Below are 26,612 nucleotides of genomic sequence, written 5' to 3'. Positions count from 1 at the left end.
TAAGATGGATGCCACGGGTAGATCAGAAATGTGTTCATAACGGGAGTGCTCTTGCTCGTAGCATAGCGAAAACACCAGGATATACTAAATGGATCATTTGCGGTTCACTGATACCAAAATTATGTATTTGTGACAATGTTACAAACACGGGTTAAAATCGTCACGGAACCTCAGACCCTCCTTTTGCCCTTACATAGGCAATTACTCAGTCTATGTCAGAATCTAACTCTATGCTCATTAGGTCAGTGACATGTTGTTGCATCATCATCCTGTCTCGTACCTTTTCTCCAAATACAGGTTGTTTTCTGAAACAGGTTGCAGCACAGAGACTACACAAAGCGGGACCACATTGGATAATAAGGCAGCACGAGAACAGAAATACTAGGATGACACCAATGACCATCAGAACCTTCCATCCCCACGCTGATACCAGAGTCCAAAACCACTCCATGAAGGACCAGTTTCCCTTGTCTACGTGTATAGAGTCGGAAATCTTGTGTAGCTTAGAGATCGCTTCATAGACGGTTGGAGCATTATTGGGAATAAAAACACAGCAGCTCGATTGGATCATTCTGCATACCCCACCTCGATCTGCAAGTATTACGTCTAGAACCATTCGGTTCTGTAACGTCATGAGACGATCCGCCTGAAGCTCAGCTGTTAAGTTACTAAGGGCACCAGCAGTTTCTGTAATAGTAGATTCAACTACCCGTGTTAGTTGACGTAGATTTCTACTATTGGCCATAGGCCCCCAAAACGGAAGGAAACCTTTGAAGAAGTCTCCAGCTTCCTGACCAGCGGTATCTTCCTTGTTGAAGACACCTCTTGCTACTCTGGTCTTGTGATAATCTGAAGAAGCAGTGTATGTCGGAGGTAACAATCGAGCAATATAACATGAACCTGAGAAGTCAGCAGGCAGCCATGTATACGCTCTGTGTTGACAGATGAAGTAAGTACCCCTAGCAGTAAGGAAGGCAGGGGAGGAGTTAGACGGAAATACATAAGTCTCAACGCACTCACTCCTCCCTAGCTGAGCTCTCAGATTTCTCCCATTTCCTTGCAAACAGACCTGACCTCGGTGAGGCACGACCCAAACTGAAGTGGAGCTTTTACGCTTGCTTTCTCCCAAACTAAGGCGATACTCTGTAGAGTTCCAACTCAAATACACCCGTAATTCATCTCTAGGGTAAGATGGAGTATTATTGACGTCTTTAATCATGTCAATAATTCCCTGGACTAAAGCTTTGTTGGCTGAGTTGTATTTAGTGGACCGTGGTGGACGCGGGGGATAGGTCTCAAGGGCATAGGAAAAAATGGTCTGAAAGGCCTGAAATGATCCATTATAGCTAAAAGGCAAGACTAGATAGGGAATGCCTTTATCCATAGTGTGAGGTATCAAGCCACACACCCAGCAGTCTGTAGTATTAACTACCAGTTGGTGTTGATGCAAGAGCTGTACAAATGTATTGTTAATAAATTCTGAGCGTCGAGCTTGTTCGTGTTCAGGAAACGAGTGAAAAGAATGCATAGGAGAAACCGTAGAAGTAGTAGGATCAAGGGGAGGTACTGTAGTTACCGGCATAAAAATTAAATGCACACCAAAGATGATTCCACCCACCAACGTTATCAAAACAATTAAAAATGTAACTGCACATTGCATTAGAAAGCATTTGCTGTGAAGTATTCTGTACAGTCTATTTCTGCGCACATAAATTATATTCTTTCGTTGCAGCTCAGGAAGCTCCATCTTCTACAATCCGCTCGTGACCACTGATGATGTGTACGTAGATGAAAATGCCTCTATCAGCCCTGGGAGTTCCCAGAACTAACAGAAAGATCGACCTTGTGTCTGACCCCCGCAGATTCAACTAGGCACACAGCCACGACCCTACGGCTACCCAGACGGCAAGGCAAAATTTAAAACAACAAAATAATAGCAAACTTCCTGGCTGGAGGCAATGTATCAGAAAATTCAAATGAAAATAGGCAGTTTCCTGCTTTATTTGTCCATATTGCAAGATCGCAGATTGTATCTCAGTTTTGCAGGAGCTGTCTGATCTGGAAACAATGTATTTTCAGCCGACGTTGCAATGTTCGCGTTTGCAGATGACAAATGTTCTTTTGGTGCAGATGGCAAATGTTCAGGGTTCAAAAGAGCAGTTTCAGAAGGAGAGTCAGAGTTTGATGTATCAGTGATCAGTTCTGCATCACTGAAAGGGATGAACCTGGGTATTTGTTCTGCTTCAGAGGCACTGATTCCTTTCTTTACCCAGTTGTCGTAAGGAAGTGGCAGAGGCACACGTTTGACGTGTGTCGTATGGATCCAATTCTTCCGTCCGGCCACACGAATAGCAGTCCTCGTTGCCAACAAGACCTGGAATGGTCCGACAAATCTGGGTTGGAGATTCCTTGTCCGACCAAAATTCCTAATGACCACCTGGTCACCTGGTTTCAGCTGATGACCTGGACTCTCCGGTGGCTTTGGCAATGCATCGAAAACCTGTTGGTGAATAAGGCTCAATTTAGCAGTCAAGTCGAAAAGGTAATCAATTAACATTGGGTATTCCAGCTGCTTAAATTCTTTTGGTCTAGGTACCCCCCAAACATTTGCAGGACGACCAAAAATTATTTCATATGGACTAAGCCCTACTCTAGAATGTACAGTTGCTCTTGTTGATAACAAAGCCAAAGGCAGTGCATCTGGCCAGGGCAAACCCGTGGACGCTTGTATCTTAGCAAGTTTCAGTTTAAGGGTGCCATTGTAACCCTCAACTAAACCTGCGGACTGGGGATGATTCGCACTGTGGAATTTTTGTTTAATCCCTAGGCCGGCACACACACTCTGCATAACTTTCCCTACGAACTCACTTCCGTTATCTGACCATACAATCCGTGGCATTCCGAATCTGGGGAAGTATTCTTTAAGAAGGATCTTGGCAGTGGACAAAGCAGTATTGTCCTTCAGTGGGTATGCTTCGATCCATCTGGAGAACGCACAAACTACCACTAGGACGTACTTTAGATTATTACAACGATCCATGTGAATGAAGTCTAGCTGAATCACTTCAAAGGGGCAGGAAGGAGGAGCGAAGTGACCTGCAGGTGTGGGGATTCCCTTGCCAGGATTATGCATCAAGCATACCATACAATTTCTCACCACTCTCTCTGCACACTTACTAATCCCATCATTCTTCCAAACTGGAGCCAACATCTTACAAATCCCTTTAGAGCTGATGTGCGCTGCTCCATGTGTCATCGTTACTACTGCAAGCACATACGCATCAGGTAACATCCAACGCTGTTGTTCCGACAAATCAATCCAACACCCACTCGAGTCCAATTTACCCGTGCTCTCTTTCCATGCACGCTTTTCCTCCTCAGTCGCCTCTTTCTGAATTTCTTTCACGCTTTCCACTGTGTCCTCACACATTCCAGACTCAGAAATCCATCTTGCAGACGTTGCAACATACATTCTACTCATCATATTTCTAGCTGTCTGTTTTGCAGTCTCATCGGCAAAAGCATTCCCACGACCAACATCATCCGTGATTGCTTTATGAGCACTGCATTTCACAATCGCAACTTCAGTCGGCAAGGTTAGAGATTCCAACAAGTCATTAACTAGCTGACCATGTTGGATCTTAGTCCCATGGGACGTAATGAAACCTCTCTCTTTCCACAAACGGCCAAAACTATGGGCCACGCCGAACGCGTACTGACTATCTGTGAACACATTCACTCTCTTTCCCTTAGCTAAAACGCACGCTCTTGTTAGCGCGATCATTTCTGCAGCCTGGGCAGAATTCTGACTCACTCTCGCAGTCTCCACAATCGTACTCAAGGTCGTTACTGCATAGGCAGCAGTCACGTCACCATTCTCCAATTTGAAGCAAGACCCATCAACATACAACGTGCCATCTGGATCTGATAACGGAGTGTCTTTTAAATCAATTCGTCCTTTTGTTTCTTCCTCAGTTCTGAAGCAACAGTCGTGTGGTTCGGAATCACTCGACTCTTGACTAGTCGGCAACAATGTTGCTGGATTCAATACATTGCATCTTTTGATCCGAATATGACTCGCTAGCAGTGTCAATTCGTAACCTGATAATCTAGCACTGGTAAGGTGCTGCGTCTTGGTTCGGTTCATGAGTGTATCCACAGCATGAGGAACCATAACCACTAGCATGTTGTTCATTACTAGACCAGCAGATTGTCGAATGGAGGCTGCAGCTGCGGCTGTAGCTCTCAAGCAACTAGGCAACGCTCTAGCTACCGGATCTAATGTTGATGAAAAATACGCACAAGGGCGTTGTTTATCACCAAATTTCTGTGTCAAAACACTTAACGCACAACCTTCTCTCTCATGGACATAGAGCGTGAATGGCTTACTGTAATCGGGTGTACCCAATACAGGAGCTGAACACAGTGCATTTCGTAACTCAGAAAAACTCTCCTGACATTCGGCAGACCATGGCACTGGACTCGGAACATTTTTCCCAGTCAAAGCTACCAATGGTTTCGCCAAAAGAGAAAAATTTGGGATCCATTGCCTACAATATGAGGTAATACCTAAAAAGGCACGTACTTCTCTCTGCGTGCTAGGAACATTCATCTGTGTAATTGCTTTTATTCTCTCTGGGGTCAACTTCCTTCCCTCCTTTGACAAGAGATGACCTAGGTAGGTCACTTCTTGGCAACAGTATTGCATTTTTGAAGGTGACACTTTGTGATTCAAATTTGACAAATGACGCAATAATGAAATTGTAGCTGTTTTGCAAGTTTCCTTGTCATCGGCAGCCACTAGAAGATCATCAACATATTGTACTAAAGCAGAACCAGGAGGAAGTACAAAGGAATCTAATTGGCTTGTTAACGCTTGACTGTAAATGGATGGGCTTTCACAATAACCTTGTGGAGCGCGTTTAAACCTGAAGCTTCGTCCTCCTAGAGAGAAACCGAATATATCTCTGCTTTCCTCAGCTATCGGAATGCTGAAAAAGGCATTTTTCAAGTCGATAACCGAAAACCATACTGCTGTAGCAGGAATCAACGTTAACAATGCAGTAATGTCTGGAACCACAGGAAACTGTGGAATCACAATTTTATTAACCTCTCTAAGATCAATTACAAACCTATATACTGGAGGTTTTGTTGGGTTAGTTCGTTTCAGAATGGGCAGTACAGGACTATTACAGACATTACCTCTAGTTTCTTCTACAACGTCTTTCTTGATCAGATCTTGCACAATTAATAAAAGTGCGCGTTCACCTTCACTAGAGATTCTGTATTGTGGAATTCGTGGAAATTTTACATTCGCTTTCAAAGTTACTACATATGGTGGAATTTCTAAAAGACCTACATCATTAGGACCAGTCGCCCAAAGAGTATCAGGGAGAGAACGCAGCTCTGGTGGGAGCGCATCCATCGACAAGTACATCGGAGAAATTATTCTTTTACCCAACGTAAGCTGTACTCCTTCCGGAGAACAGTACAATGTCGCATATAAGCGTTTTAACAAGTCTAAACCAAGCAGATTTTCATTACAACCTGTCGTCAGAATCAGGGGAGCTTTCAAGTGGCGGGGTCCAACAGAAATAGACAAAGGACCAGAAACAGGGTTGTGAACAGGGGCGCCTGAAAAACCTACTGAAACGTTTGTTGAGCCAGACAAAGGTGCGCCAGGGAGTTTCGCATGTATGATAGAACTTTTTGCTGCACCAGTATCCAACAGAAACGGTTCGACTATACCTGATGTTGCTACTGCGACATAAGGCCCACTCTGATCTACTGGAACTGATACTACTCCCTCTCTTTGTCCATGGCTGTCCTAGTACTCCCTTGGCTGAACTTCCTCACTAGCTTCATAGTAATCTTCAACATGATATTGTTGAGACCTATTTTGTTGGGCAGATTGTCCATTTCGTTGGTCGAAATAATTAGAAGGGCGATCACTTGTCTGTGGAGGCATAGCACCTCTTCCTCGACCTCTAGAATTCTGCATATAACCACCACGACCTCTCTGAGCTGCCGCAGTATTATTTTGTGCCCGTACCGGACACTCAGTCTTATAATGGCCTTCCATTTTGCAATAAGCACACTGATTCCATTGGTACTGTGGCCTCTGAGAATTATACTCCGTTCTTTGATATGACCCTTGCTGTGTATTGGTCTGATTGGTGCGAGGCGGATAAGCTTGCTGTAAAAAAACTTTAGTTTTTAAATCTTTTGTCTTTTTATCTGATTTTTCTTTCTCCTCTTTATCCCTATTTTCATAGTACTGGGCAGTAGCAAGTATTTGCGCAGTCGTAGAGACAGCCCACGCACTTTCAGAATTCTTTAATTTACCACTAAGTTCGGGCAACAGATTGTGCACAAATTTATCAACAAATAATCTCTGACCTCCTTCTGTGCTCATATCCTGACCACTATGATCCACGAAAGTCTCCTCGAATCTTGTGAAAAAGTCGGAGACGCTTTCGTCTTTCTTCTGTTTGCACGCGGACAATTTGTCCCAGTTAACGCGTAATGCTGGCATTAGGGTTTTCATTAAATCGATTATTCTACCAGGCAAATTAGCAATTAAGGGTTCAGGTTTAGAACCATCTATTTGTTGACCATCCGCTGCAATTATAGCTGCCCAATCACCACCTAGGGCAACTGGATGATTCTCTTTACGAATTTTAGCCCAAATTGGTTGCGGTACTACATTACCAAATAGCAGATCTATGTCAGCTAGATTTAATACACAAGCGTCAACTGTCTGAGCCAACTCTTTGTAGTATCCTGCAGGATTTTTACGCGGATCTGGCAAGGCCTGTTTCACTGCTAATACTTCAGCTCGCTTCCATGGAATATGTATCCATACTCTCTGGAATTGGGCTGGAGCGGCTGCAATACCAAGGTTTGCATTAGCTTGCACAGCTTCACGCCAAATTGGTGGAACCTCTCTCATTGGGTATTGACGATTTTGTTTCGTACTACGTTTCTCTAACTCCCTCGATGAACGAAGGGATGGGTCATTCCTATAACTTAAAATCAGTTCCATCGCTTCTTTTATATTTTGACCAACTATCATACCTGCAGCAAATTCTTTCTGAACATTTATTAATTCTTCTAGATTTGATTCAGGGTCATCCTCTTCCAATTCCTCACGTAGAAGGAAGCACATTTCATCAAACACATATCGTTGTGTCGGTTCGTTCCATTGCATAAATGTATCTAGTACATCTTGTACATTATATCTTCCAACTTTCGAAACCCATCTAAGAGCAGTGGAATCTAATATTCCTCTTTCTTCAGTACTGGGAAGCTGACTACGTCTCTGCACAGAGTCAGAGGTAGGAGTCTTAATCAGAGTTTTATAGAAGGGAGATAGAATATTAGAGACAGAATCAGTGATTCTCCGACGAACAGAAAGCGGAGTCATAATATTGGTAGAAGCAGTAAATAGAGTAGCAGTTGGAACAGATAGATCAGGAACAGTAGGAGTAGCGGGCAAAACACCCTGTGAACTAGCAGGTGTAAGCGATACAGGTATAGGTAAAGAAGACGGCAACCCTGGAAGAGGGGGTGCCGAAGGAACATTAATATTGACCACAGGAGGTACAGGAACTTGATTCAGAGGAGCAGGAACACCAGGTTGTCCAGCAACCGGTACTTGAACATTTGGTATAGGTGAAACCGTAGCACCCTGTGCATACGGTGGGGGTGATCGTAACAAGTAAGACAACAGGGGATCCTTTTCAGGGTCCTCTACTATCTTAGCTGTACTCGATGGCAAAGCAGGATAGCACTTGTCTATCGCTAAATTACGCTCTCTATTGGCCACCTCCATTGCCTTCTCAGACTCGTTGAGTTGTAGCTGCTTAGCAGACTGTTCTAAAGTCAACTCTTGCTCTTTCTGTTCTTTCTTCAACTTTTTAATTTCTCTCTGTTTAGATTCTTTTCGCCAATAACGGAAAGAATCAAACATTGCCGGCCGGGCTTTCTTCTTGAATAATTTCGTTTCTAAATTATCAAGAACTTGAGGTTCGAAACTACCATGCAGTGGCCAACTAAGGACACCATCTTTCTCTGTGTAGTGGATCCATACCTCGTTATAAGAGATAGGGCCCACACCAAATTTGCAATATAGATCATAAAGGGGAGTTCCAATCGGAGGAACCGAACACGAGTCCTCCAACTGGGAATCACTGTTGCAACTAAAACAAGACAACATACAATTTCTCCGACTTACCATTTTATAACCCGGAACACAAAACAGACAAAACACAAACCAAAAGAAAGGTGCGCACTCGAACCAAGAACTTAGGCCTACCAGAACAGACAAACGTATCGATACCCGAACTGAACTGAATGATTATCGTAACCAGAATAACCAGCGATAATCTTATGAAACCGAACCGAAACCAAGAACTAAAAGGATTATCGAAACAGAAACAACCCTCACGAAGTAATCAACTATCAACCACTTAATACTTAACTGAGACACTGAAGACGTCACCAAGGAGAAACCCGTCACGTCTCGCCGTACTAAGGACTGCACCTCGGGTCCAAGACAGGGCGACGGTCAAGGCAACGAACCACTGCAGCCGTCTGAACGGGAACCCTCGTGGAAGAGAACGTCGGGCCACTTTTGCGATATGCCGGGATCGATGAAGTGGGGCGCCTCCCTCAGAAATCTTCCCACGAAGCTTCTCGAACTCTTCAGGCTTTTGGACCGGTACCGAATGACGTCGCCCCACGTTGGGCGCCAATTGGAGTTCTGGACTTTTTGGTTCCGTCCAGAGGTGTCAGGGATAACACCCGAAGACCCCGGAGTTCAACCTGCCTCGGTGCACAAACAAACAGAAACACGGGCTTCTCGATGGTGGCGTCAAAGACCAAAGGTTTATTACTGCAGGGACACAGAAGTCACAGAAACTACACATGGGCAGTATCTAGGAGCCTGTTCAATTTGTACAAAGAGGGTTGTTCCTTATATACTGAATATTGGGCTTCAGGCAAATTCTTTACATGTTAGAACATTCCAAAACCTTTGTATCTTAAACAATAAATATTTGTCGTTGCACAGGAATCGTCAACAATATCTGATGTCAAAACATTACGAACGAGGGGTTCCCACTAGTCCATCATAATCCCATGTCAACTTTCCATTCAAGACCCGGACCGCCTCATCGTAAATTTCGTTACCTCCCCCTAATAAAGGCCCAGAAGGAAAGGAGCAGAGCCAGGTGCAGAAGATAGAAAAACAGGATAAGAGATGTTTGTGGGTCGTAAATGGGCACGGTTACCGGCTTCGGCCGCCTAATCATGATCAGGCCAACGAACACGGGAACCAGTATAGCAGGACTGGCCTCAGGCTGGGGAGGCAACTTTTGCCGAGTCATGCTGCCACAGCGTTGCTGGCCTAAGGTGCACGTGTCACTAGCAAGGTGAATCGCCGGCTAAAGCCTACGTGTCCTTAAATGAAAAGAGGTCATTGCGTGTCCATTGACTATGTGAGGGCAAGGAATACAAAATGGCTTCCTTGTTCTAAGATGGATGCCACGGGTAGATCAGAAATGTGTTCATAACGGGAGTGCTCTTGCTCGTAGCATAGCGAAAACACCAGGATATACTAAATGGATCATTTGCGGTTCACTGATACCAAAATTATGTATTTGTGACAATGTTACAAACATGGGTTAAAATCGTCACGGAACCTCAAGGCTATGATAGAGCCCACCTTACCTGAAGGGTCCTTTGAGGCCATGATAGACCCCACCTTACATGAAGGATCCTTTGAGGCTACGATAGACCACACCTTACATGAAGGGTCCTTTGAGGCTATGATAGACCCCACCTTACATGAAGGGTCCTTTGAGGCTGTGATAGACCCCACCTTACATGAAGGGTCCTTTGAGGCTATGATAGACCCCACCTTACATGAAGGGTCCTTTGAGGCTATGATAGACCCCACCTTACATGAAGGGTCCTTTGAGGCTATGATAGACCCCACCTTACATGAAGGGTCCTTTGAGGCTATGATAGACCCCACCTTACATGAAGGGTCCTTTGAGGCTATCATGATAGACCCCACCTTACATGAAGGGTCCTTTGAGGCCATGTTAGACCCCACCTTACATGAAGGGTCCTTTGAGGCTATGATAGACCCCACCTTACATGAAGAGTCCTTTGAGGCTATGATAGACCCCACCTTACATGAAGGGTCCTTTGAGGCTATGATAGACCCCACCTTACATGAAGGGTCCTTTGAGGTTAAGATAGACCTCACCTTACATGAAGGGTCCTTTGAGGCCATGATAGATCCCACCTTACATGAAGGGTCCTTTGAGGCCACGACGATAGACCCCACCTTACATGAAGGGTCCTTTGAGGCCATGAAAGATCCCACCTTACATGAAGGGTCCTTTGAGGCCACGACGATAGACCCCACCTTACATGAAGGGTCTTTTGAGGCCACGACGATAGACCCCACCTTACATGAAGGGTCCTTTGAGGCTATGATAGACCCCACCTTACATGAAGGGTCCTTTGAGGCTATGATAGACCCCACCTTACATGAAGGGTCCTTTGAGGCTGTGATAGACCCCACCTTACATGAAGGGTCCTTTGAGGCTGTGATAGACCCCACCTTACACGAAGGGTCCTTTGAGGCCATGTTAGACCCCACCTTACATGAAGGGTCCTTTGAGGCTATGATAGACCCCACCTTACATGAAGGATCCTTTGAGGCTACGATAGACCACACCTTACATGAAGGGTCCTTTGAGGCTATGATAGACCCCACCTTACATGAAGGGTCCTTTGAGGCTATGATAGAGCCCACCTTACATGAAGGGTCCTTTGAGGCTATGATAGACCCCACCTTACATGAAGGGTCCTTTGAGGCTATGATAGACCCCACCTTACATGAAGGGTCCTTTGAGGCTATCATGATAGACCCCACCTTACATGAAGGGTCCTTTGAGGCCATGTTAGACCCCACCTTACATGAAGGGTCCTTTGAGGCTATGATAGACCCCACCTTACATGAAGGGTCCTTTGAGGCTATGATAGATCCCACCTTACATGAAGGGTCCTTTGAGGCTATGATAGACCCCACCTTACATGAAGGGTCCTTTGAGGCTATGATAGACCCCACCTTACATGAAGGGTCCTTTGAGGCTATGATAGACCCCACCTTACATGAAGGGTCCTTTGAGGCTGTGATAGACCCCACCTTACATGAAGGGTCCTTTGAGGCCATGATAGACCCCACCTTACATGAAGGGTCCTTTGAGGCTATGATAGACCCCACCTTACATGAAGGGTCCTTTGAGGCCACGACGATAGACCCCACCTTACATGAAGGGTCCTTTGAGGCCGTGATAGACCCCACCTTACATGAAGGGTCCTTTGAGGCCACGATAGACCCCACCTTACATGAAGGGTCCTTTGAGGCTATGATAGACCCCACCTTACATGAAGGGTCCTTTGAGGCTACGATAGACTCCACCTTACATGAAGGGTCCTTTGAGGCTATGATAGACCCCACCTTACATGAAGGGTCCTTTGAGGCTACGATAGACTCCACCTTACATGAAGGGTCCTTTGAGGCCACGATAGACCCCACCTTACATGAAGGGTCCTTTGAGGCTATGATAGACCCCACCTTACATGAAGGGTCCTTTGAGGCTATGATAGACCCCACCTTACATGAAGGGTCCTTTGAGGCTATGATAGACCCCACCTTACATGAAGGGTCCTTTGAGGCTGTGATAGACCCCACCTTACATGAAGGGTCCTTTGAGGCTACGATAGACCCCACCTTACATGAAGGGTCCTTTGAGGCTATGATAGACCCCACCTTACACGAAGGGTCCTTTGAGGCCACGATAGACCCCACCTTACATGAAGGGTCCTTTGAGGCTATGATAGACCCCACCTTACATGAAGGGTCCTTTGAGGCTACGATAGACTCCACCTTACCTGAAGGGTCCTTTGAGGCTATGATAGACCCCACCTTACATGAAGGGTCCTTTGAGGCTATGATAGAGCCCACCTTACATGAAGGGTCCTTTGAGGCTATGATGATAGACCCCACCTTACATGAAGGGTCCTTTGAGGCTATGATAGACCCCACCTTACATGAAGGGTCCTTTAAGGCCATGATAGACCCCACCTTACATGAAGGGTCCTTTGAGGCTATGATAGACCCCACCTTACATGAAGGGTCCTTTGAGGCTGTGATAGACCCCACCTTACATGAAGGGTCCTTTGAGGCTATGATAGACCCCACCTTACATGAAGGGTCCTTTGAGGCTATGATAGACCCCACCTTACATGAAGGGTCCTTTGAGGCTGTGACGATAGACCCCACCTTACATGAAGGGTCCTTTGAGGCCACGATAGACCCCACCTTACATGAAGGGTCCTTTGAGGCTACGATAGACCCCACCTTACATGAAGGGTCCTTTGAGGCTGTGATAGACCTCACCTTACATGAAGGGTCCTTTGAGGCTATAATGATAGACCCCACCTTACATGAAGGGTCCTTTGAGGCTATGATGATAGACCCCACCTTACATGAAGGGTCCTTTGAGGCTAGGATAGACCCCACCTTACATGAAGGATCCTTTGAGGCTACGATAGACCCCACCTTACATGAAGGGTCCTTTGAAGCTGTGATGGACCCCACCTTACATGAATGGTCCTTTGAGGCTACGATGGACCCCACCTTACATGAAGGGTCATTTGAGGCTATGATAGACCCCACCTTACATGAAGGGCCCTTTGAGGCTACGATAGACCCCACCTTACATGAAGGGTCCTTTGAGGCTATGATAGACCCCACCTTACATGAAGGGCCCTTTGAGGCTACGATAGACCCCACCTTACATGAAGAATCCTTTGAGGCTGTGATAGACCCCACCTTACATGAAGGGTCCTTTGAGGCTGTGATAGACCCCACCTTACATGAAGAGTCCTTTGAGGCTGTGATAGACCCCACCTTACATGAAGGGTCCTTTGAGGCTATGATAGACCCACCTTACATGAAGGGTCCTTTGAGGCTGTGATGATAGACCCCACCTTACATGAAGGGTCCTTTAAGGCCATGATAGATCCCACCTTACATGAAGGGTCCTTTGAGGCTACGATAGACCCCACCTTACATGAAGGGTCCTTTAAGGCCATGATAGACCCCACCTTACATGAAGGGTCCTTTGAGGCTATGATAGACCCCACCTTACATGAAGGGTCCTTTAAGGCCATGATAGACCCCACCTTACATGAAGGGCCCTTTGAGGCTACGATAGACCCCACCTTACATGAAGGGTCCTTTGAGGCTATGATGGACCCCACCTTACATGAAGGGTCCTTTGAGGCTATGATAGACCCCACCTTACATGAAGGGTCCTTTGAGGCTATGATAGACCCCACCTTACATGAAGGGTCCTTTGAGGCTATGATAGACCCCACCTTACATGAAGGGTCCTTTGAGGCTGTGATGATAGACCCCACCTTACATGAAGGGTCCTTTAAGGCCATGATAGACCCCACCTTACATGAAGGGTCCTTTGAGGCTATGATGATAGACCCCACCTTACATGAAGGGTCCTTTGAGGCTAGGATAGACCCCACCTTACATGAAGGGTCCTTTGAGGCTATGATAGACCCCACCTTACATGAAGGGTCCTTTGAGGCTACGATAGACCCCACCTTACATGAAGGGTCCTTTGAGGCTATGATAGACCCCACCTTACATGAAGGGCCCTTTGAGGCTACGATAGACCCCACCTTACATGAAGGGTCCTTTGAGGCTGTGATAGACCCCACCTTACATGAAGAATCCTTTGAGGATGTGATAGACCCCACCTTACATGAAGGGTCCTTTGAGGCCATGATAGACCCCACCTTACATGAAGGGCCCTTTGAGGCTATGATAGACCCCACCTTACATGAAGGGTCCTTTGAGGCTATCATGATAGACCCCACCTTACATGAAGGGTCCTTTGAGGCTAGGATAGACCCCACCTTACATGAAGGGTCCTTTGAAGCTGTGATAGACCCCACCTTACATGAAGGGTCCTTTGAGGCTATGATAGACCCCACCTTACATGAAGGGCCCTTTGAGGCCATGATAGACCCCACCTTACATGAAGGGTCCTTTGAGGCTGTGATAGACCCCACCTTACATGAAGGGTCCTTTGAGGCTATGATAGACCCCACCTTACATGAAGGGTCCTTTGAGGCTGTGATGATAGACCCCACCTTACATGAAGGGTCCTTTGAGGCTGTGACGATAGACCCCACCTTACATGAAGGGTCCTTTGAGGCTGTGACGATAGACCCCACCTTACATGAAGGGCCCTTTGAGGCTGTGATAGACCCCACCTTACATGAAGGGTCCTTTGAGGCTATGATAGACCCCACCTTACATGAAGGGTCCTTTGAGGCTGTGATAGACCCCACCTTACATGAAGGGTCCTTTGAGGCTATCATGATAGACCCCACCTTACATGAAGGGTCCTTTGAGGCTATCATGATAGACCCCACCTTACATGAAGGGTCCTTTGAGGCTATGATAGACCCACCTTACATGAAGGGTCCTTTGAGGCTATGATAGACCCCACCTTACATGAAGGGTCCTTTGAGGCTATGATAGACCCCACCTTACATGAAGGGTCCTTTGAGGCTATGATAGACCCCACCTTACATGAAGGGTCCTTTGAGGCTATGATAGATCCCACCTTACATGAAGGGTCCTTTGAGACTGTGATAGACCCCACCTTACATGAAGGGTCCTTTGAGGCTATGATGATAGACCCCACCTTACATGAAGGGTCCTTTGAGGCTATGATGATAGACCCCACCTTACATGAAGGGTCCTTTGAGGCCACGATAGACCTCACCTTACATGAAGGGTCCTTTGAGGCTGTGATAGACCCCACCTTACACGAAGGGTCCTTTGAGGCTATGATAGACCCCATCTTACATGAAGGGTCCTTTGATGCTATGATAGACCCCACCTTACATGAAGGGTCCTTTGAGGCTATGATGATAGACCCCACCTTACATGAAGGGTCCTTTGAGGCTATGATAGACCCCACCTTACATGAAGGGTCCTTTGAGGCTGTGATAGACCCCACCTTACATGAAGGGTCCTTTGAGGATATGATAGCCCCACCTTACATGAAGGGTCCTTTGAGGCTATGATAGACCCCACCTTACATGAAGGGTCCTTTGAGGCTATGATAGACCCCACCTTACATGAAGGGTCCTTTGAGGCTATGATAGACCCCACCTTACATGAAGGGTCCTTTGAGGCTATGATAGACCCCACCTTACATGAAGGGTCCTTTGAGGCTATGATAGACCCCACCTTACATGAAGGGTCCTTTGAGGCTATGATAGACCCCACCTTACATGAAGGGTCCTTTGAGGCTATGATAGACCCCACCTTACATGAAGGGTCCTTTCAGGCTATGATAGACCCCGCCTTACATGAAGGGTCCTTTGAGGCTATGATAGACCCCACCTTACATGAAGGGTCCTTTGAGGCTATGATAGACCCCACCTTACACGAAGGGTCCTTTGAGGATGTGATAGACCCCACCTTACATGAAGGGTCCTTTGAGGCTGTGATGATAGACCCACCTTACATGAAGGGTCCTTTGAGGCTATGATAGACCCCACCTTACATGAAGGGTCCTTTGAGGCTGTGATAGATCCCGCCTTACATGAAGGGTCCTTTGAGGCCGTGATAGACCCCACCTTACATGAAGGGTCCTTTGAGGCTATCATGATAGACCCCACCTTACATGAAGGGTCCTTTGAGACTACTAAAGACCCCACCTTACATGAAGGGTCCTTTGAGGCTATGATAGACCCCACCTTACATGAAGGGTCCTTTGAGGCCATGATAGACCCCACCTTACATGAAGAGTCCTTTGAGGCTATGATAGACCCCACCTTACATGAACGGTCCTTTGAGGCTAGGATAGACCCCACCTTACATGAAGGCTCCTTTGAGGCTGTGATAGACCCCACCTTACACGAAGGGTCCTTTGAGGCTGTGATAGACCCCACCTTACACGAAGGGTCCTTTGAGGCTGTGATAGACCCCACCTTACATGAAGGGTCCTTTGAGGCTATGATAGACCCCACCTTACATGAAGGGTCCTTTGAGGCTATGATAGACCCCACCTTACATGAAGGGTCCTTTGAGGCTACGATAGACCCCACCTTACATGAAGGCTCCTTTGAGGCCATGATAGACCCCACCTTACATGAAGGGTCCTTTGAGGCTATGAGAGACCCCACCTTACATGAAGGGTCCTTTGAGACTACTAAAGACCCCACCTTACATGAAGGGTCCTTTGAGGCTATGATAGACCCCACCTTACATGAAGGGTCCTTTGAGGCTACGATAGACCCCACCTTACATGAAGAGTCCTTTGAGGCTATGATAGACCCCACCTTACATGAAGGGTCCTTTGAGGCGATGATAGACCCCACCTTACATGAAGGGTCCTTTGAGGCTATGATAGACCCCACCTTACATGAAGGGTCCTTTGAGGTTAAGATAGACCTCACCTTACATGAAGGGTCCTTTGAGGCTATGATAGATCCCACCTTACATGAAGGGTCCTTTGAGGCTATGATAGACCCCACCTTACATGAAGGGTCCTTTGAGGCTATGATAGACCCCACCTTACATGAAGGGTCCTTTGAGGCTGTGATAGACCCCACCTTACATGAAGGGCCCTTTGAGGCTATCATGATAGACCCCACCTTACATGAAGGATCCTTTGAGGCTGTGATAGACCCCACCTTACATGAAGGGTCCTTTGAGGCGATGATAGACCCCACCTTACATGAAGGGTCCGTTGAGGTTAAGATAGACCCCACCTTACATGAAGGGTCCTTTGAGGCTATGATAGACCCCACCTTACATGAAGGGTCCTTTGAGGCCATGATAAACCCCACCTATGACGATAGAGCCCGCCTTACCGCTTGCTGTGGTCCTGGAGTTGTGAGGAGGGACAGGTCTGAAGGTTCCTCTCCAGTCTCTCTCTGGTGGCCGCGCACTGCTTACTGCTGAGTATCTCCAATAAGGACTTCCCAGGAAAGAAGCCCATCACCAGGGGCTCAGCCTAGAAAGGGAGAAAGAAGGAGAGAGTGAGCACTGAACACACCCGACCAGGGATAGGGAGCACTGCACGCACCGACCAGGGATAGTGAGCACTGCAAGCACCCGACCAGGGATAGAGAGCACTGCACGCACCCGACCAGGGAGAGTGAGCACTGCACGCACTCGACCAGGGATAGAGAGCACTGCAAGCACCCGACCAGGGATAGAGAGCACTGCACGCACCCGACCAGAGGAGAGTGAGCACTGCACGCACCCGACCAGAGGAGAGTGAGCACTGCACGCACCAACCAGGGATAGAGAGCACTACAAGCACCCGACCAGGGAGAGTGAGCACTGCAAGCACCAGACCAGAAGATAGTGAGTACTGCATGCACCCGACCAGGGAGAGTGAGAACTGAACACACCCGACCAGAGGAGAGTGAGCACTGCACGCATCCGACCAGAAGAGAGTGAGCACTGCACGCCCCCGACCAGAGGAGAGTGATCACTGCACGCACCCGACCAGAGGAGAGTGAGCACTGCATGCACCCGACAAAGGGAGAGTGAGCACTGCACGCACCCAACCAGAGGAGAGTGAAAACTGCACGCACCCAACCAGAGGAGAGTGAGCACTGCACGCACCCGACCAGAGGAGAGTGAGCACTGCACGCACCCGACCAGAGGAGAGTGAGCACTGCACGCACCCGACCAAGGGAGAGTGAGCACTGCAAGCACCCGACCAAGGGAGAGTGAGCACTGCACGCACCCGACCAGAGGAGAGTGAGCACTGCACGCACCCGACCAAGGGAGAGTGAGCACTGCACGCACCCAACCAGAGTGAGCACTGCAAGCACCCGTCCAGAGGAGAGTGAGCACTGCACGCACCCGACCAGAGGAGAGTGAGCACTGCACGCACTGACCAGAGGAGAGTGAGCACTGCACGCACTGACCAGAGGAGAGTGAGCACTGCACGCACACGACCAAGGGAGAGTGATCACTGCACGCACCCGACCAGAGGAGAGTGAGCACATCACGCACCCGACCAAGGGAGAGTGAGCACTGCACGCACCCGACCAAGGGAGAGTGAGCACTGCAAGCACCCGACCAGAGTAGAGTGAGCACTGCACGCACCCGACCAGAGTAGAGTGAGCACTGCACGCACCCGACCAGAGGAGAGTGAGCACTGCACGCACCCGACCAAGGGAGAGTGAGCACTGCAAGCACCCGACCAAGGGAGAGTGAGCACTGCAAGCACCCGACCAAGGGAGAGTGAGCACTGCACGCACCCAACCAGAGTAGAGTGAGCACTGCACGCACCCGACCAGAGTAGAGTGAGCACTGCACGCACCCGACCAGAGTAGAGTGAGCACTGCACGCACCCGACCAGAGTAGAGTGAGCACTGCACGCACCCGACCAGAGTAGAGTGAGCACTGCAGGGACACCTTGAGTGACTATAAGCAGGAGTGCACCCATGGTTTGATTGAAGATAAGCAAGGAAGCATGCACGTGTGGGACTGACGTCAGCACAGGGATCACCCACATGTATAATCCATCTTAGCCTGGGACCAGCTCTGTGTATCATACTGGGGAGCTGGGGTTGGTGTCTGGGGAGATTGGGCAGGTTGAGACCAGGAACGTATAGGACTGCTCCGAGCATGAGAGCCTCCCCCATACTTTAGGAGTACTCTGAGGGACCAGGGAGGCAGAGTAGTATTAATCCTGCATGGGAGTACCTGACCACAGGGTTACGCTGAAGGACGGAAGCTCTACTCCAGGACAGGTTTACCCAGAGACATCGCCCCCCTCCCCCCAGTACCAGTACCTCTCTGCTAGCGGCGTCCAGGAGTAGGGTTACTCGTGCATGGGGTATCTGACCACAAGATGACGCTCACAGATGGAAGCTCTACTCCAGGACAGGTTTACCCAGAGACATCCCCTCTTAGTGACCGTACCTCGCTGCTGGAGGAGTCCAGGAGTAGAGCAGTCAGGGCGTCCTCCTGGGCACCCGCGTGCTCCTGTAGACACAGCCGGACCCGTGCCCGGTGCAGGTAATAGGCCGCCAGGCGTGGCTGATTCTCAATGGCTCTGGAGAAGTGGACTTCTGCCTCGTGATATCGCCTGAAACAGAGAGAGGAACCATGAGCCCCTGTGGGAACATTGAAAGCCCCTGGGTAAGCCTTCCACCCATCCCTCTGAGCCCCTGGAGAAGCCTTCAATCAATCAATCAATCAATCAGGGCATTTATAAAGCGCGCTACTCACCCGGGGGGTCTCAAGGCGCTGGGGGGGGGGGGGGGGGATCCGCTACTGCTCGAACAGCCAGGTCTTGAGCTGCTTCCTGAAGGCGAGGTGGTCTTGGGTCAGGCGGAGGTGGATCGGGAGGGAGTTCCAAGTCTTGGCGGCCAGGTAGGAGAAGGACCTTCCTCCTGTGGTGGCTCTTCGGAAAGCGGGGAACGGCGGCGAGGGCGTGGCTGGTCGATCGAAGCTGGCGTTTGGGAGCGTAGAAGTTGAGGCGGCTGTTGAGGTATCCTGGGCCTTGGTTGTGTAGGGCTTTGTGAGCGTGGGTGAGGAGACGGAAGGTGATTCTCTTGTTGACCGGGAGCCAGTGCAGGTCTCTCAGGTGTCCGGAGATGTGGCTGTGTCTGGGGATGTCCAGGATGAGTCGTGCGGAGGCGTTCTGGATGCGCTGGAGTCTTTTTTGAAGTTTGGCTGTGGTTCCGGCGTAGAGGGTGTACCCGTAGTCCAGTCGGCTGGTGACGAGGGCCTGGGTGACGGTCTCCCTGGTTTCAGTGGGGATCCATCAGAAGATCTTGCGGAGCATGCGCAGGGTGGTGAAGCACGAAGATGAGACGGCGTTGACTTGTCTGGTCATCGAGAGGGAGGGGTCCAGGATGAAGCCCAGGTTGCGTGCGTGGTCCGTTGGTTTGGGAGCGGTGCCCAGGGCGGGGGGCCACCAGGAGTCGTCCCAGGCGGAGGGTGATGATCCCAGGATGAGGACTTCCGTTTTGTCTGAGTTCAGTTTCAGGCGGCTGTTCTTCATCCATTCCGCGCCGTCTTTCATCCCTTTGTGTAGGTTGGCTCTGGCGGTGGTGGGGTCGTTGGTGAGGGAGAGGATCAGCTGGGTGTCGTTGGCGTAGGAGATGATGTTGAGGTTGTGTTGGCGTGCGATGGCTGCGAGGGGGCTCATGTAGACATTGAAGAGGGTTGGGCTGAGGGAAGATCCTTGTGGTACGCCGCAGATGACTTCGGTGGCCTCGGATCTGAACGGGGGAGGCGGACTCTCTGGGTTCTTCCGGCGAGGAACGAGATGATCCACTCCAGTGCTTTCTCTCGGATCCCGATGTTGCTGAGGCGCTTCACTAGGGTGTTGATTCAGAAAAGGGGGTGGTGATGAACAGAGTGCCTGAATTAAGCAGACCACTCTTACCCAGTCCAAAGATCAGGGCTTGATCCATCACCGTTTTGGTGTGGTGGCAGACAGTGTCGAACGCCGCAGAGAGGTCCAGGAGGATGAGGGCCGCTGTTTCCCCGTTGTCGATCAGGGTTCTGATGTCGTCGGTGGCTGCGATTAGGGCGGTCTCGGTGCTGTGGTTGGAACGGAACCCGGACTGCGAGGGGTCGAGGGATCCGTTCGTCTCGAGGAAGGTGGCAAGCTGTCTCTTGACGGTCTTCTCGATGCCTTTGGCCGGAAAGGGAAGGAGCGAGATGGGACGGTAGTTCTTGAGGTCGGTGGGGTCCGCCGTTGGTTTCTTCAGGAGGGCGGTCAGCTCGCCGTGCTTCCAGCTTTCCGGGAAGGTGGCGGTGTGGAAGGAGGAGTTGATGATGTTCCGGAGATGGGGTGCAATGATGGCGTCGGCTTTGTTGAAGACGTGGTGTGGGCAGGGGTCGGTTGGTGATCCGGAGTGGATGGAGCCTTCCACCCATCCCTCTGAGCCCCTGGGGAAGCCTTCCACCTGTCCCTCTGAGCCCCTGGGGAAGCCTTCCACCTTTCCCTCTGAGCCCCTGTGGTTCTATTGAAAGCCCAAGGGGAAGCCTTCCACTTGTCCCTCTGAGCCCCCCGGGGAAGCCTTCCACCTCTCTCTCTGAGCCCCTGGGGAAGCCTCCCACCTGTCCCTCTGTGCCTCTGGGGAAGCTTTCCACCTATCCCTCTGAGCCCATGGGGAAGCCTCCCACCTCTCTCTCTGAGCCCCTGGGGAAGCCTCCCACCTGTCCCTCTGTGCCTCTGGGGTAGCCTTCCACCTGTCCCTCTGAGAGCCTGGGGAAGCCTTCCACCCATCCCTCTGAGCCCCTGGGGAAGCCTTCTACCTGTCCCTCTGAGCCCCTGGGGTAGGCTCCACCTGTCCCTCCCCTTCCACCTGTCCCTCTGAGCCCCTTTACCTCTGCTGCTGCTCCTGCAGCCCCAGCTCATTCTGCAGCATTGCGATGCGGTGTCGCACACCCCTGTCCAGGGGGCTCAGCTCCAGGGCCTGCTGGTAATCTGCCAGGGCCAGGCTCAACTCTCCCAGCTGGAAGAGGCAATCTGCAGGGAGACAGATGAGCTGAGGTTAGGGCTCTGCGGTCAGAGTGTTTGAATCATGGTGCTGGGGAGACGGAGCGGAGAGTTAGGGCCACGTTTATCAAAGAGTTGTGTCGCCCTTGATCCACGCAATGGGAGCCAGAGCGATGCAACTCTTAAGTTAGATTGATCACGCCACGCAGGGACACCTCGCGTGGCCCTAAGCGGCTTCATACATCTAGAGCGAAGCACCCCAAAGCACTATGCGTTGTAATGGACTGCGTTGTAATACTTGCGTTGTAAAGGCATACGATGTAATGTCATACATCCCTTCCGTGTGTACCGGAGGGAGGAGGCTGAGCTTCCGTGTGTGCTGGAAGGAGGAGGCTGAGCTTCCGTATGTACCGGAGCGAGGAGGCTGAGCTTCCGTGTGTGCTGGAGGGAGGAGGCTGAGCTTCAGTGTGTACCGGAGGGAGGAGGCTGAGCTTCAGTGTGTACCGGAGGGAGGAGGCTGAGCTTCCGTGTGTGCTGGAGGGAGGAGGCTGGGCTTCCGTGTGTGCTGGAGGGAGGAGGCTGAGCTTCCGTGTGTGCTGGAGGGAGGAGGCTGAGCTTCCATGTGTGGTGGAGCGAGGAGGCTGAGCTTCCGTGTGTACCGGAGGGAGGAGGCTGAGCTTCCGTGTGTACTGGAGGGAGGAGGCTGAGCTTCCGTGTGTACTGGAGCGAGGAGGCTGAGCTTCCGTGTGTACCGGAGGGAGGAGGCTGAGCTTCAGTGTGTGCTGGAGGGAGGAGGCTGAGCTTCAGTGTGTGCCGGAGGGAGGAGGCTGAGCTTCAGTGTGTGCCGGAGGGAGGAGGCTGAGCTTCAGTGTGTGCCGGAGGGAGGAGGCTGAGCTTCAGTGTATGCTGGAGGGAGGAAGCTGAGCTTCCGTGTGTACTGGAGGGAGGAGGATGAGCTTCAGTGTGTGCTGGAGCGAGGAGGCTGAGCTTCCGTGTGTACCGGAGGGAGGAGGCTGAGCTTCCGTGTGTACCGGAGGGAGGAGGCCAAGCTTCCGTGTGTACTGGAGCGAGGAGGCTGAGCTTCCGTGTGTACTGGAGGAAGGAGGCTGAGCTTCCGTGTGTGCTGGAGGGAGGAGGCTGAGCTTCAGTGTGTACCGGAGCGAGGAGGCCAAGCTTCCGTGTGTACTGGAGCGAGGAGGCTGAGATTCAGTGTGTACTGGAGGGAGGAGGCTGAGCTTCCGTGTGTGCTGGAGGGAGGAGGCTGAGCTTCAGTGTGTGCTGGAGCGAGGAGGCTGAGCTTCCGTGTGTACCGGAGGGAGGAGGCTGAGCTTCCGTGTGTACCGGAGGGAGGAGGACAAGCTTCCGTGTGTACTGGAGGGAGGAGGCTGAGCTTCCGTGTGTACCGGAGGGAGGAGGACAAGCTTCAGTGTGTACTGGAGGGCGGAGGCTGAGCTTCCGTGTGTGCTGGAGGGAGGAGGCTGAGCTTCCGTGTGTGCTGGAAGGAGGAGGCTGAGCTTCCGTATGTACCGGAGCGAGGAGGCTGAGCTTCAGTGTGTACTGGAGGGAGGAGGCCGAGCTTCCGTATGTACTGGAGGGAGGAGGCCGAGCTTCCGTATGTACCGGAGGGAGGAGGCTGAGCTTCCGTATGTACTGGAGGGAGGAGGCTGAGCTTCAGTGTGTACTAAAGAGAAGAGACTGAGCTTCCGTGTGTACTGGAGGGAGGAGGCTGAGCTTCCGTGTGTACCGGAGGGAGGAGGCTGAGCTTCCGTGTGTACTAAAGAGAAGAGACTGAGCTGCCGTGTGTACCGGATGGAGGAGGCTGAGCTTCCTTGTGTACCGGAGGGAGGAGGCTGAGCTTCCTTGTGTACCGGAGGGAGGAGGCTGAGCTTCCGTGTGTACCGGAGCGAGGAGGCTGAGCTTCCGTGTGTGCTGGAGGGAGGAGGCTGAGCTTCCGTGTGTGCTGGAAGGAGGAGGCTGAGCTTCCGTGTGTGCTGGAGGGAGGAGGCTGAGCTTCCGTGTGTACTGGAGGGAGGAGGCTGCGCTGCCGTGTGTACCGGAGCGAGGAGGCTGAGCTTCCGTGTGTGCTGGAGGGAGGAGGCTGAGCTTCCGTGTGTGCTGGAAGGAGGAGGCTGAGCTTCCGTATGTACTGGAGGGAGGAGGCTGAGCTTCAGTGTGTACTGGAGGGAGGAGGCTGAGCCTCCGTGTGTACTGGAGGGAGGAGGCTGAGCTTCCGTGTGTACTGGAGCGAGGAGACTGAGCTTCCGTGTGTGCTGGAAGGAGGAGGCTGAGCTTCAGTGTGTACTGGAGAGAAGAGACTGAGCTTCCGTGTGTGCTGGAAGGAGGAGGCTGAGCTTCCGTATGTACTGGAGGGAGGAGGCTGAGCTTCAGTGTGTACCGGAGGGAGGAGGCTGAGCTTCAGTGTGTACTGGAGGGCGGAGGCTGAGCTTCCGTGTGTGCTGGAGGGAGGAGGCTGAGCTTCAGTGTGTACCGGAGGGAGGAGGCTGAGCTTCAGTGTGTGCTGGAGGGAGGAGGCTGAGCTGCAGTGTGTACCGGAGGGAGGAGGCTGAGCTTCCGTGTGTACTGGAGGGAGGAGGATGAGCTTCCGTGTGTACTAAAGAGAAGAGACTGAGCTGCCGTGTGTACCGGATGGAGGAGGCTGAGCTTCCTTGTGTACCGGAGGGAGGAGGCTGAGCTTCCTTGTGTACCGGAGGGAGGAGGCTGAGCTTCCGTGTGTACTGGAGGGAGGAGGCTGAGCTTCAGTGTGTACCGGATGGAGGAGGCTGAGCTTCCTTGTGTACCGGAGGGAGGAGGCTGAGCTTCCGTGTGTGCTGGAGGGAGGAGGCTGAGCTTCCGTGTGTGCTGGAGCGAGGAGGCTGAGCTTCAGTGTGTACTGGAGGGAGGAGGCTGAGCTTCCGTGTGTGCTGGAGGGAGGAAGCTGAGCTTCCGTGTGTACTGGAGCGAGGAGGCTGAGCTTCCGTGTGTACCGGAGGGAGGAGGCTGAGCTTCCGTGTGTACCGGAGGGAGGAGGCCGAGCTTCCGTGTGTACCGGAGGGAGGAGGCCAAGCTTCCGTGTGTACTGGAGGAAGGAGGCTGAGCTTCCGTGTGTACCGGAGGGAGGAGGCCAAGCTTCCGTGTGTACCGGAGGGAGGAGGCCAAGCTTCCGTGTGTGCTGGAGGAAGGAGGCTGAGCTTCCGTGTGTACTGGAGGAAGGAGGCTGAGCTTCCGTGTGTGCTGGAGGGAGGAGGCTGAGCTTCAGTGTGTGCCGGATGGAGGAGACTGAGCTTCCGTGTGTACCGGAGCGAGGAGGCTGAGCTTCAGTGTGTACTGGAGCGAGGAGGCTGAGCTTCCATGTGTGCTGGAGGGAGGAGGCTGAGCTTCAGTGTGTACTGGAGGGCGGAGGCTGAGCTTCCGTGTGTGCTGGAGGGAGGAGGCTGAGCTTCAGTGTGTGCTGGAGCGAGGAGGCTGAGCTTCAGTGTGTACTGGAGGGCGGAGGCTGAGCTTCCGTGTGTACTGGAGAGAAGAGACTGAGCTTCCGTGTGTTCCGGAGGGAGGAGGCTGAGCTTCCATGTCTGCTGGAGGGAGGAGGCTGAGCTTCAGTGTGTACCGGAGGGAGGAGGCTGAGCTTCAGTGTGTACTGGAGCGAGGAGGCTGAGCTTCAGTGTGTGCTGGAGAGAAGAGACTGAGCTTCCGTGTGTTCCGGAGGGAGGAGGCTGAGCTTCCATGTCTGCTGGAGGGAGGAGGCTGAGCTTCTGTGTGTTCCGGAGGGAGGAGGCTGAGCTTCCATGTGTGCTGGAAGGAGGAGGCTGAGCTTCCGTATGTACTGGAGGGAGGAGGCTGAGCTTCCATGTGTGCTGGAAGGAGGAGGCGGAGCTTCCGTATGTACTGGAGGGAGGAGGCTGAGCTTCAGTGTGTACCGGAGGGAGGAGGCTGAGCTTCCGTGTGTGCCGGAGGGAGGAGGCTGAGCTTCAGTGTGTGCTGGAGAGAGGAGGCTGAGCTTCCGTGTGTACTGGAGGGAGGAGGCTGAGCTTCAGTGTGTGCTGGAGAGAGGAGGCTGAGCTTCCGTGTGTGCTGGAGGGAGGAAGCTGAGCTTCCGTGTGTACTGGAGGGAGGAGGATGAGCTTCAGTGTGTGCTGGAGCGAGGAGGCTGAGCTTCCGTGTGTACCGGAGGGAGGAGGCTGAGCTTCCGTGTGTACCGGAGGGAGGAGGCTGAGCTTCCGTGTGTACCGGAGGGAGGAGGCTGAGCTTCAGTGTGTACTGGAGGGAGGAGGCTGAGCTTCAGTGTGTACCGGAGGAAGGATGCTGAGCTTCAATGTGTGCTGGAGGAAGGAGGCTGAGCTTCCGTGTGAGCTGGAGGGAGGAGGCTGAGCTTCCGTGTGTGCTGGAGGGAGGAGGCTGAGCTTCCGTGTGTGCTGGAGGGAGGAGGCTGAGCTTCCGTGTGTACTGGAGGAAGGAGGCTGAGCTTCCGTGTGTGCTGGAGGGAGGAGGCTGAGCTTCCGTGTGTACCGGAGCAAGGAGGCTGAGCTTCCGTGTGTACCGGAGCGAGGAGGCTGAGCTTCAGTGTGTACCGGAGCGAGGAGGCTGAGCTTCAGTGTGTAATGGAGGGCCGAGGCTGAGCTTCCGTGTGTGCTGGAGGGAGGAGGCTGAGCTTCAGTGTGTACCGGAGGGAGGAGGCTGAGCTTCAGTGTGTACTGGAGAGAGGAGGCTGAGCTTTCATGTGTGCTGGAGGGCGGAGGCTGAGCTTCCGTGTGTGCTGGAGGGAGGAGGCTGAGCTTCAGTGTGTACTGGAGAGAAGAGACTGAGCTTCCGAGTGTTCCGGAGGGAGGAGGCTGAGCTTCCATGTCTGCTGGAGGGAGGAGGCTGAGCTTCCATGTCTGCTGGAGGGAGGAGGCTGAGCTTCCATGTCTGCTGGAGGGAGGAGGCTGAGCTTCAGTGTGTACCGGAGGGAGGAGGCTGAGCTTCAGTGTGTACTGGAGCGAGGAGGCTGAGCTTCAGTGTGTGCTGGAG

At 51.5% G+C, this 26,612-nt stretch overlaps 1 protein-coding gene across 1 annotated transcript in view; it reads right to left on the bottom strand.

Annotated features, from left to right (window-relative positions):
- The window catches only part of TTC16 (tetratricopeptide repeat domain 16), a 414,481-nt gene that overhangs the window by 70,779 nt on the left and 317,090 nt on the right, over positions 1-26,612 (bottom strand). The window contains exons 10-12 of the mRNA XM_078646652.1: positions 21,497-21,638; positions 19,073-19,238; positions 16,999-17,141 (exon numbers count right to left, since the gene is read on the bottom strand). Of these exons, the coding sequence (XP_078502778.1) occupies positions 16,999-17,141; positions 19,073-19,238; positions 21,497-21,638 (451 nt within the window). The remainder of the gene's footprint in view (positions 1-16,998; positions 17,142-19,072; positions 19,239-21,496; positions 21,639-26,612) is intronic.

This window comes from Lissotriton helveticus, chromosome 5_2 (assembly GCF_964261635.1).
Source record: "Lissotriton helveticus chromosome 5_2, aLisHel1.1, whole genome shotgun sequence".
NCBI classification, from domain to species: Eukaryota; Metazoa; Chordata; class Amphibia; order Caudata; family Salamandridae; genus Lissotriton; species Lissotriton helveticus.
The sequence above is the reverse complement of the archived record's forward strand: the minus strand, read 5'-3'. Positions and strand labels throughout refer to the sequence as shown.